Genomic DNA, 11,456 nt, shown 5'->3' on the forward strand with positions numbered 1-11,456 from the left:
CCTGGCCGTGAGGTTCCAGCTCCTCCTAGCTGTGCGCTCGGAAGAGCCACCTGCGCCGTCTGAGAAGCTGGGAGCAGGCCACGTGGCACCCCGAGGTCATGGCGGGTCCCCCGGGGCTGGTGGCCCCTGCTCAGCTGCTCTGGGGTCGGGGCGTCCCTTCGGGACCAGAGGGAAAAGGTAACGAGCAGAGCGCGGGAGCAAGCATACAGACCACCACCAGGCTTTATTGCTTAAGACACAAGCCGGACACGGAGAGTCAACAAGGACCACGGGAGGAGAGAGCCCGGACCCCCAGGGTGGGCGAGCCCTGGCCACCTCGGCGGGTGACCTGCCCACGCTGGCCTGTGACTCGGGGGCTGGAGGGCCTGCCCAACACCCGCCCAGCTTCCTCACAGGCCAGAGGCACAACCCGGCTCCACACACAGCCAGCTCTTCCTGCAGCAGGGAGACCCCGGTCAGCAAGGAGGACCTTGGTCAGCAGGGAGAGCCTCCACAAGCAGGGAGACCCCCCCATCAGCAGGGAGGACCTCGTCAGCAGGGAGACCCTCCATCAGCAGGGAGACCCTCCCATCAGCAGGGAGACCCCCCTGTCAGCAAGGAGACCCCTCGTCAGCAGGGACAGCCCCTGTAAGCAGGGAGACCCCCCCATCAGCAGGGAGACCCCCGGTCAGCAGAGAGAGCCCCCATCAGCAGGGAGACCCAGCAGAGGCAGGAGTGACCCCAGAGCCCCACTTCCTGGGGAAGGATGAGCAGGAGGGGCGGGCGGGGCCCTTGCTCCTCCAGGGAGGTAGACAGTCTGACCCACAGCACACGCAGGAGACACACACACACACACACGCGCGCGCGCGCACACACACCCTGCCGGCCTGGGGAGGGAGGCCCATAGCCCACAGCCCTCTGGCCCCAGCGCTGGCCTAAGGAAGGTGGTCCCAGAGGACCCCTGAAGGCACGTGTTCCACTGGGCCAGCCGCGGGGTAGGCCCTGCCGCCCCGGAGCTCAGCCTGGCTAGGCTCCCTGGAGGGCTTCAGGGGGCACGCTGCTATCCCTGGGACAGGGCCTGCCTCCCAGCTGCCAACCCTGGCAAACCCCAGAGATGAAGGTCCATCTGGACACAAAGACCGGGTGCGGGCCTGGGGCCGGCTCCAGAAGGTGGGAGCAGCCCCCAGGCTCCTGGGAGGGGCAGGGGCAGAGCCCCAGAGCCGTGCACAGCCTGCCCGAGCCGGCCAGGCCCAGGGGAGAGGGCTGCTTCTGCGCTCGTCCACAGTGCCGGGGACCAGGGGCCGGAGCACGCTGCCAGGCTGCCAGCAGGGGCACTGGAGGGGTATCTGGGGACGCCCACGGAGGAGACTGGCGGGGCCTGGGCAGTGGTGGAGGCTGGGGGCGGCCGGACGGAAGCGGCCCAGGCAGCTCAGCTCACCGAGTGTGCTCCTACCTGGGGGGCCAGGAGGCCCGAGTGGACGTGCTCCCACCTGGAGATGGGACCCACGTCCCCAGGAGCAGCTCCTCCCAGGCCTTCGGCCGGTCGCAATGGGTGGTCCTGCCAGCCACTGAAGTCTCAAAACCCACCCGAGGCCTGTGGCCGGCCAAGCCAGGCCAGCTGGGAACAGCAGGGCCAGGGGTGGGTGTCTGTGCGGAGCCCTGCAGCTGGTCACCCCAAGGCTCACTCTGCTCGCCCTGCTGCTGCTGGTGAGGCCCTCTGAGCCCTCACCCTGCCCCTTGGCACTTGGTTCAGGGTGATGCCAAACGTGGGTGGGGTGGAGCGGGGGCACAGGGGGGCAGAGAGAGGAGGACTCCGGGCGTGGGGACAGGTGAGCGGGACTGAGAGAACCGGACACAGGCTCCTCCACAGGCCCCTCGGGGTCCACGCTCCTCAGCACAAGCTCACACAGACCCCCTCACAGCTCCCCCTCCAGGGCGTCCGTGAGCTTCTCCTCGTCCACCTGCTGCCTCTGCTGCTGTATCCTGGCATAGGAGATCGCGTCGCCCCTGGGGAGACAGGGCAGTCAGCTCCACACGGGGGACAGACCCCAGACACGCAGCCACCTGGCCTCTGCCCCGTTCCTGGCCTGGGACCCGGGGGTGGCCTGCCTAGAGCCTGACGCACCCTCTGGTTTCCCCAGACAAGACCCTGTCACTGAGGATGGCAAAGACCCATCCTGTCACTTCTGAGAGTGGCCTGGGCTGCCGGGGACGTGAGTTGAGAAAGACTGGGATCCTTGGGCTGGGCTCTGCAGGACTGGGGTGCATCTGAACACCAAGTTGGGAGTGGGCCCGATGGGCAGAGGCTCTCCAGGAGCCATGCCCCTGCGTCCCTGCCATCCCTACGCCCCAGGGGTCCCGTGAGTTCTCCTGCCTCCACCCCTTAGAGCTCAGACAGCAGGAAACAGGGCCGCTCCCAGACCTGTGTCCCCGAGAGGCTCCAGGAGGGAGAGACCACCCCCACCCCCCTCGACGGCAGCCGGGCCGGGACCAACAGACGCACTTTTTGCCCAGTGCCGACAGCCCATACAGCACCCCGGTGGCGAAGGCGACGGCGTTGCCCAGCAGTGTGGTCAGGGTCAGGCTGATGACGATGGGGACAACCGCCATCCTAGGGGAGAAGCAGAGGTCAAGCGGCATGCCCACCACCCATGGCCACGGCACCACTTCCTGCTGCCCAGGCTCACCCAGCCCCTTCCTGGACAGCAGGTACAGGAAGGCTCCCCCAGCGTTAGCTGGGACACAGGCTCACAGTCGGGCTTCATAGAGTCCTCAAACACCCATGAGCCTGTCTGCAAAATTCTGTGCATTTGGGAGAGAACCCAAAGCTTTCATCAGATTTTGGGGAGACCTCCCTGGTGGCTCAGTGGTAAAGAACCCCCCTGCCAATGTAGCAGACACGGGTTTGATCCCAAATCCATGAAGATCCCCCATGCCACCGAGCAACGAAACCCATGGGCCACAACTACTGAGCTCCCGGTCTATAGAGCCCGTGCTCTGCAGCAAGAGAAGCCACCAGTGAGAAGCCTGCACACCACAACGAAGAGGAGCCCCCACTTGCTGCAACTGGAGGAAGCCTAGACAAAGCCACAAGGACCTAGCACAACCAAAAAGTAAATAAAATTATTTAAAAAAAAAAGATTTTTGAAAGGGTCCATGATCCAAAAAGGTTGAAACAGAGCTGAGATGGTCCAAGCCCTCAATGTGCATCAGTTCAGTTCAGCTCAGTTCAGTCGCTCAGTCGTGTCCGACTCTTTGCGACCCTGTGAATCGCAGCACGCCAGGCTTCCCTGTCCATCACCAACTCCCTTAGTTTACCTAAACCCATGTCCATCGAGTCAGTGATGCCATCCAGCCATCTCATCCTCTGTCGTCCCCTTCTCCTCCTGCCCCGAATCCTTCCCAGCATTAGGGTCTTTTCCAATGAGTCAACTCTTCCCATGAGGTGGCCAAAGTATTGGAGTTTCAGCTTCAACATCAGTCCTTCCAATGAACAACCAGGACTGATCTCCTTTAGGATGGACTGGTTGGATCTTCTTGCCGTCCAAGGGACTCTCAAGAGTCTTCTCCAACACCACACTTCAAAAGCATCAATTCTTTGGCGCTCAGCTTTCTTCACTGTCCAACACTTACATCCATTCATGACCACTGGAAAAACCATAGCCTTGACTAGATGGACCTTTGTTGGCAAAGTAATGTCTCTGCTTTTAAATATGCTATCTAGGTTGGTCATAACTTTCCTTCCAAGGAGTAAGCGTCTTTTAATTTCATGGCTGCAATCACCATCAGCAGTGATTTTGGAGCCCAGAAAATAAAGTCTGACACTGTTTCCACTGTTTCCCCATGTATTTCCCATGAAGTGATGGGACCAGATGCCATGATCTTAGTTTTCTGAATGTTGAGCTTTAAGCCAACTTTTTCACTCTCCTCTTTCACGTTCATCAAGAGGCTCTTTAGTTCTTCTTCACTTTCTGCCATAAGGGTGGTGTCATCTGCATATCTGAGGTTATTGATATTTCTCTCGGCAATCTTGATTCCAGCTTGTGCTTCCTCCAGCCCAGCGTTTCTCATGATGTACTCTGCATATAGGTTAAATAAACAGGGTGACAATATACAGCCTTGACGTACTCCTTTTCCTATTTGGAACCAGTCTGTTGTTCCATGTCCAGTTCTAACTGTTGCTTCCTGACCTGCATACAGGTTTCTCAAGAGGCAGGTCAGGTGATCTGGTATTCCCATCTCTTTCAGAATTTTCCAGAGTTTATTGTGATCCACAGTCAAAGGCTTTAGCATAGTCAATAAAGCAGAAATAGATGTTTTTCTGGAACTCTCTTGCTTTTTCGATGATCCAGCGGATGTTGGCAATTTGATCTCTGGTTCCTCTGCCTTTTCTAAAACCAGCTTGAACATCTGGAAGTTCACGGTTCACGTATTGCTGAAGCCTGGCTTGGAGAATTTTGAGCATTACTTTACTAGCGTGTGAGATGAGTGCAATTGTGCAGTAGTTCGAGCATTCTTTGGCATTGCCTTTCTTTGGGATTGGAATGAAAATTGACCTTTTCCAGTCCTGTGGCCACTGCTGAGTTTTCCAAATTTGCTGGCATATTGAGTACAGCACTTTCACAGCATCATCTTTCAGGATTTGAAATAGCTCCACTGGAATTCCATCACCTCCACTAGCTTTGTTCGTAGTGATGCTTTCTAAGGCCCACTTGACTTCTCACTCCAGGATGTCTGGCTCTAGGTGAGTGATCACACCATCATCATTATCTGGGTCGTGAAGATCTTTTTTGTACAGTTCTTCTGTGTATTCTTGCCACCTCGTCTTAATATCTTCTGCTTCTGTTAGGTCCATAGCATTTCTGTCCTTTTTCAAGCCCATGTTTGCATGAAATATTCCCTTGGTATCTCTAATTTTCTTGAAGAGATCTCTAGTCTTTCCCATTCTGTTGTTTTCCTCTATTTCTTTGCATTGACCACTGAGGAAGGCTTTCTTATCTCTCCTTGCTATTCTTTGGAACTCTGCATTCAGATGGGAATATCTTTCCTTTTCTCCTTTGCTTTTCGCTTCTCTTCTTTTCAGTGTTCATTGAGACAGGCAGAGGAGAAACTTCCAGTGTCAGTTCAGGCCCGTGCTGGCTTTGTGACTCAGGGCACGTTATTCAACTGAGGCTCAATCTCTCTACGGTGAGGTGGGATCAAATCTCAGAGGTTGTGAAATGAAGCAGGCAAGGCGTGTTGACTACCTAACACGATGCCTGGAACAGCACAGGCAGTAAATAAACTAAGGCTCTTACTGGCGCAGTGAAATCAGCCATCTCTCCACAAGGAAGATTCCAAAGGTTAAACTGCACGGGGCTTCCCTGTTGCGAGGCGCACGCAGAGCGTGTCACGGGTGAGGCAGCCCCAGCTCTGTCTGTCCCGCTGGCACCCCCTGGAGGAAGGCGGCCGCTCTGGCTTACACGCCCACAGGGTCAGTGCCCAGTCCTGGCTGGGGCGTCCAGACCAGGGGCAGCGATCTGGGTTAACACACACACCCTGTACACAATGAAGACAAGACTGCAGCCCGTTCCTGGGCTTGACCAACTGAATTCTACCTGCATTTCCATTCTGGCAGGATGGTGGTCATGAGGTTTTACTGGAGTTATAAAATTTCTCAGTAATAAAATAATAATAGAAACTGTGAAGGAGAAAAGAGATCGTGGGAAAAAAAATCTTCTGTCAAAACAAAGGCAAACAACAGGCTGGAAATGAAATCTTTAACATAGAAAACACTTGCGGCTCACTAAGTGAGACGTTATGATGTCAATGGGCAGAAAGGAAACTAAACCACTAATCACCAAAAAATAAAATGCAACTAGTAAAAGCACAGAGAAAAAGACTTCACCTCTTAGCCAACAGATACAAACGTGAAAATGGCACATGGCCCAGGGCCAGGGACAAGTAGGAAGAAACCCAGGGAACCTCTTTGGAAAACAATTTAGCCACACGTTGGAATCATTTAAATGAGCATCATCTTCGGCCTAGTAACTCCGCACCTGGAAACAGGTCCTAAGGAAATCATCAGAAGCAGAAATTTTTAGCACCAAGATGTTCATCGCAGCCTGATCTGTACTTCAGTTCACAAAGTAAGAAAAGCACGACACACCCAGTGGAATAAATATTTCTATCATTAAAAGTCATCTTATGAAGCCTTTGTGGTAAAACTGAAAATGTTTTTACCAGGATGTTAAGGGGGGAAAAGCAGGACACAAATTTACTTGCAATGGTTAAAACTGTGTGAGAAACGGGTTTTTAAAAATGCCTGCAGACAGACTGAAAAAACACATATCAAAATGTTAACAAGTAGTGGGGCTTTGAGTAACAACTTTCTCTTTTCCACATTATTTTTAAGAAATACACATTACTGTTAGCATTTCAAAATACATTTAAAAAATCAAGATCAAGGCAAAGGACATGCCAACGCGTGGTATTTCATATTCCTCTGTGACCAGACACGGGGGAAGCGGCTCTAGAACCGAACATACATCTTGTGCTCAGACTATCACAGCCACTGCCTCCAGGAAGGGAAGAGAGCTTTGAATAAAAACCTCCATATTGACATCTAAGGATAATCCAGATAACTACTCCTCCTGCTGCTGCCAGGAGCTGTTAACAGCCTCCCAGATACCAGGCACTATTCTAGAAGCTGCATTAGACACATCCTGAAGTTAGTTCAACCTCAGGGTTCAGACGCGAGGACTCGGATGCTGAACTTGTCGCTAGAAGTGGGAAAATCCAAGAAAAGCATATTTGGAGGCCCTATTTCCTGTTCTTCCCCCTTCCATGTCGGGACACCTAGGTCGGCCACTCTCCTGAAAGGCTGCACAGAGGGAGAAACGGATCTAGCAGAATCTGCCCAACAACTCTGAACGGATGGGCCAGCAGCCCAGGCGATTCTCCTTTCCTCTATTACCCTTAATGCTGCAAGGCGTACGGACCTCACGTCTGAAGCCTGTGCGGCTGGAGCTGCGGGCAAGGGCAGAGCCCTGGACGCAGAACCGCTGGATCACGTCGTACAGCAGGTCCACCGTGTGACTCGGCACAAAGGCCATGCCCGTTTAAACCTCCACGGGGAGCACACCGTAGTGGTCAGCCGTCCCCTCCCCGCTCCCGGCCAACACTGCCACGTGGGGCAGAGGCAGGGTCTGGGGGAGCTGGCCCGCAGCCCCTCACCCGCAGTAGAAGAGGGCCTTCTGCCAGGAGCGCAGCCGGTCCGCCTTGGCCGCCACGGCGTTCGCAAACTCCATGAACTGGCAGCAAAAGGGCGCCTCACACAGCAGCAGGACAGAGGCGTTCATGCTGGAGGGCCGGGGAGAGGAGCAGGCTGACACGGGGCCACGCCGACGGGTCCCCGCGCCAGCGTCCCCGGGCTGCCACCCCTCCCGCTCCTGCCTCGGGGAACCCCCTCTCCCGGCTGCGCACCCCATCAGGCTCCGAGACAAGCCAGAACAGGGTGGCTGGAGCAGGGCGCCCAGGACAGAGCCAAGGCTGGGGGCTGCCACGGCCCCCCTCGGGGGGCTCCCACGAAGGAGCCCAGGTCACAGTCGCAGTGACCAGACCCTGGGCCCTTCCAGCGGGCCAGGCCCTTCCATCCACCCGCAGCCTGGAGGGAAAGGGCCCCCATTTGCCCCAAGAATCCCGTGAACCCCAGAGCAGGAACTCACACCACCCCAGGTCCCCGCACACCACCGGCAACCCTCACGGACCAGTCCTCCCAACTCGACCCCCGTGGGCTACCCCCAGCCCTCCTGGGAGGTGAGGCTGTGCACACACCCCCACCCCCCAGGCAGGACTGGTGCATGCTTACTCACATCATCCACACGCCAGCCGCAATGTTCAGAGGGTGGATGGTGATGCAGTTGAAGAGGCCCGAGATTGCACAAGCTGGAAAGAGAGACAGATGGGTGGGAGTCGGCCAGGGGAGGCCGCCCAGGGAGATGGCTCGAGACGGCGCGAGAAGCCCTTCCGACCCAGCCCCAGGCTCTCCTCACAGCGCCCACAAGTCTGCCCTTGGACAGCTGATCCAAGTGAGGCCAGCACACGCTCCACGGACCGGTGAGGACAGCCTTAGGCAGGTGAAGCGCTTGCCCAGACCCCACGGCCAGGGCGCAGCTGGATCCCGGAGCTGCCTTGCTCAAGGGCTCAGTGAGGGCTCAGTGAGGGCATCCCGCCCTCTCTCTGTTCCGGGCCTGGGGGAGCCTGCCCTCTGAGCCCCAGCTCTTCCGACACCCACCTCTCAAGGTGCGCAGTAGCAAAGAGAGACCGTCTCTCAAGGGCTCGGGCAGGGCAGGCGGCACCACGCACAGCGCAGGCCGCAAGAGGGGCCCTCTGGGTGTGGGTGCAGACAGGGCTGCCCCTCTTGGAACAGAAATCAGGACCAGGTCAGCCTGGGTCACAATTCCCGCTCTGACCACAACCCAGCCCACTGACTGTGGGTATGGTCTTTTCACCTTTCCAGGCCTGTTTTCTCTCCTGCAGCCCAGCCCACCCACCCAGAAACACCCAGGGCCTGCGGCGGGGAGGGGGCATCCTCTGCTACCCCGCAAAGTGGTTTCCCTGGGGCTCCAAACGTGGAGCCTGCTCACCCTCCCAACGGCCTCCCACGGCAGAGTCTGTGCCCTCATCTCCCTCCATCCCAAGGGCCCCAACCCACTTCACCAAGAACTCCGGGAGCCTGCCAGCCAGGGCCAGGAAGCCAGCTGCTGGGCAGGAAACTGCCCCCCCCACCCCGAGGCAGCAATGAGCAACCAGTTCATTAAATTTGCAGCAGCTCCCTCCGAACCTGATCCCTGAGAAGGCCTGGAACCCTCCTGATGTGTTCCCATGTAACCCTATGCAGACAGCAAGCAATGGAAGATGAAACCACAGGAAGAGAAGGGGACTGCCCTGTGTGCCCCCTGCCAAGGTCTCCCGCAGCGACAGATGCGCTCCGCCCTACTAAAGGTGGCACCTGTCCTGGACCATCACACTGACTCAGGCAGCAGGACTCCCCAGGGCCACAGATGTGAGGGCCCACGACATGACACTGCTTCTGCCTGACAGTCCGCTGTGCCTGGTCTCGCCTGACAGAGGCCAATACGTCCTGCCTTCCACCTCCACCCACGTGTCTACCAACAGCCAACCTTCGGGGAGGACCAGGTGTCAACCCAGGTAAAGAGGCTCCAGCCAGGAGCCCTTCAGCCATCAAGGGCTGGAAGATGAGGTCCCCTCAGGGGCCTCCGATGCTCGTGCCAAGTGAGGGAGGTGTCCAGGGCCAGCCTGTCCCCTCCAGATGACAATCAAGACCCCAAAGCAACGCCTCTCCGAGGCCCCTACCTGAGAAGGTGGTGCTCCCGCACAGCGACCAGACAGAAGCACGAGCTCTATCTGAACTCTGGTCTCATCTCTAAAACTCCTCTGTGCTTTGCAATCTACCCTGTGTTATATGCTGTTGGGGATCCACATGACAATCACGTTCCCAAATCTTCAGGTGAAAGGGACATTTCAGGGTGAAGCCGCAGGCCTCTTTTCATCGTCACTGGTCAGCACCCCAACACCGCGAACTCCTGGAGCGGCCCAGGTATCTCGCTTCAAAAGCACAGAGCTGGATGGGATGCCAGAGTTAACAAGGGACTCAGCCTCGTGGCTCAGCTGGTAAAGCATCGGCCTGCGATGCGGGATACCCGGGTTCGATTCCTGGGTCGGAAAGATCCCCTGGAGAAGGAAATGGCAACCCACTCCAGTATTCTTGCCTGGAGAATCCCATGGACAGAGGAGCCTGGCGGGCTACAGTCCACAGTCCATAGGGTCGCAAGAGTTGGACAAGACTTAGCAACTAAACCACCACCACCGGCAGGGCTGAGGACCCCAAGACAGAGAGAGGAGGGTGATGGCCCACAGGACAGTCAGGCCCTCCCCTCCCTACACCATCAATGTCAGTCCCACAGCAGCCTCACTTTGATCTGCCAGGGAAACAGCTACCCAAACTCTGAAGGATCATATTTAAGACCTGACCAGTCTCTCCTACAAAGTCAAAAGCATGTTCCCTCTGAATAGCAGTGACAGGGACTCAGAGGCCCTTTGGTGGCTGGGGGAGGGCCTGTCCCACTCTGGCCTCTGGACAGGGGCACACCCTGCCAAGCAGCACAGCCCCAACCTGTACTCCTGGGCTTCCTTCCGGCCACCACCCACCTGGGAGGGCTGAGATGGGAAGGGGACCCTAAAGAGGTGCCCTTCTGGCATATCTGATCAGGGTCCACCTGGCCCCGGCCCTCTGTGCCAGGCAGTCACTGTTGAAATCCTGAGAATGCCTGGACAAACAGACACTCCCTTTCCAAGACCTCGGGCTGTGCCCGCCCCAGTCCAGTAATTCACAAGGTTGTGGGTAGCAGCACCATTCAACTAGACTGATGCTTGCCTCAGAAGACCTGCCACGAGATCTTTCTTTCACTGAGTAGCAGATCCGCCTCCCTATACCTGCTCTTTTGGGGGTGGTTGTGCTAAAAGAGCCTGGCTTCCTGGAAAACTTGAGGTTGGGGGTGTGTCCAGGACGAGCCTGTGTCCCGGGAACAGGAGGAGGGAGGATGCGAGGCGCTGCTGCGGCTGACTTGACAGCCGGAGGCACAGCTGACATCAGAGGAAGCGCACGGTCTCCAAGTGGACAGCGAGGACCCAGAGGAGGGGCCCCCTCCCCTCCTCGGGGATCACCTGCTCCCTGACACCACCCGCCCCACGTGTAAACAACCTTCGCCCAAAGGATAAGGCGGCCGCCGTCCGCACGCGCAGCAGAGTCAGCAGGCGGGGCTGCTCTCCGGCCAGGCGCGTCGGAGGGGTGCGGCGGTGAGGCCACGTCGGGCCCGCCGCTCTCCGGGCCGATCACGCTCCAACACCCCCGGAACGCGCCCGCAGCCCGGGCCGCCTGCCGGTAACCATGGCAACCAGAGAAGCGCCCGCTTCCCGCGCGCCTCGCAGACTGCATCCCGAGCGGGTCCCTTCCCCGGGGCACGCGGGGTGGGGGGCGCGGGGCCGGGCCGGGTACTCACAGACTGCCCCTAACACCCCCGACAGGCGACACAGCCAGCGGTACCACCACGTCATGCCCTCCTCCTGCGCGGTCTGCGCCGAGCTCGCGGGCGCCGCCGCCGCTCCGCCCGCTCCGCTCATGGTGCCGCCGTCCGGCGCTGCCCGCCGCGCGCACAAAGGGCCGCGGAGCCGGCAGCGTCGTCCCGGCGCGCGGCCTTGTGGGAGAGGCGGCCGCTTATTAGCATAGGGGGCGGGGCCGGCGGGGCCGGCGGGGCCGGGCGGAGGGAGGGCGCCCGGGAGGCCCTGGCTTATTAGCATATGGGCGGGGCGTAGTGTCATTAGCATAGGGGGCGTGGCCCGGGGACCTAAACAGAGCGCCGGGGGGCCTCGCGCTTATTAGCATAGAGGGCGGGGCTGTCGGGGCCGACGGGGGG

General features: G+C 58.2%; 1 protein-coding gene across 2 annotated transcripts; it reads right to left on the minus strand.

Annotated features, from left to right (window-relative positions):
- Positions 1-204: 204 nt before the first annotated feature.
- CACFD1 (calcium channel flower domain containing 1) lies at positions 205-11,234 on the minus strand. Of its 2 annotated transcripts, XM_081590551.1 has the most exons (5): positions 11,043-11,234; positions 7,833-7,905; positions 7,195-7,320; positions 2,483-2,590; positions 205-1,986 (listed from the first exon to the last, which is right to left on the minus strand). In XM_081590551.1, the coding sequence occupies exons 1-5, from the start codon at positions 11,161-11,163 to the stop codon at positions 1,896-1,898; spliced, it is 519 nt and encodes a 172-aa protein (XP_081446677.1). In that variant the 5' UTR covers positions 11,164-11,234; the 3' UTR covers positions 205-1,895. The 2 variants fall into 2 exon arrangements, with proteins under 2 accessions (XP_081446677.1, XP_081446678.1); XM_081590552.1 differs by lacking the exon at positions 7,195-7,320.
- Between the last annotated feature and the right edge of the window lie 222 nt (positions 11,235-11,456).

Source organism: Giraffa tippelskirchi, chromosome 4 (assembly GCF_054371585.1).
Source record: "Giraffa tippelskirchi isolate mGirTip1 chromosome 4, T2T-mGirTip1v1.2.pri, whole genome shotgun sequence".
Lineage (NCBI taxonomy): Eukaryota > Metazoa > Chordata > Mammalia > Artiodactyla > Giraffidae > Giraffa > Giraffa tippelskirchi.

Bases quoted from the DNA above. Each gene is read 5' to 3' on its own strand.
- CACFD1 (XM_081590551.1), bottom strand. From the start codon at position 11,163: ATGAGCGGAGCGGGCGGAGCGGCGGCGGCGCCCGCGAGCTCGGCGCAG. The intron at 7,906-11,042 runs GTGAGTACCCGG...CTCTCTTTCCAG, and splicing joins GGGGGTGTTAGGGGCAGTCT to CTTGTGCAATCTCGGGCCTC. The intron at 7,321-7,832 runs GTGAGTAAGCAT...CCGGCCCTCCAG, and splicing joins GCGGCTGGCGTGTGGATGAT to CATGAACGCCTCTGTCCTGC.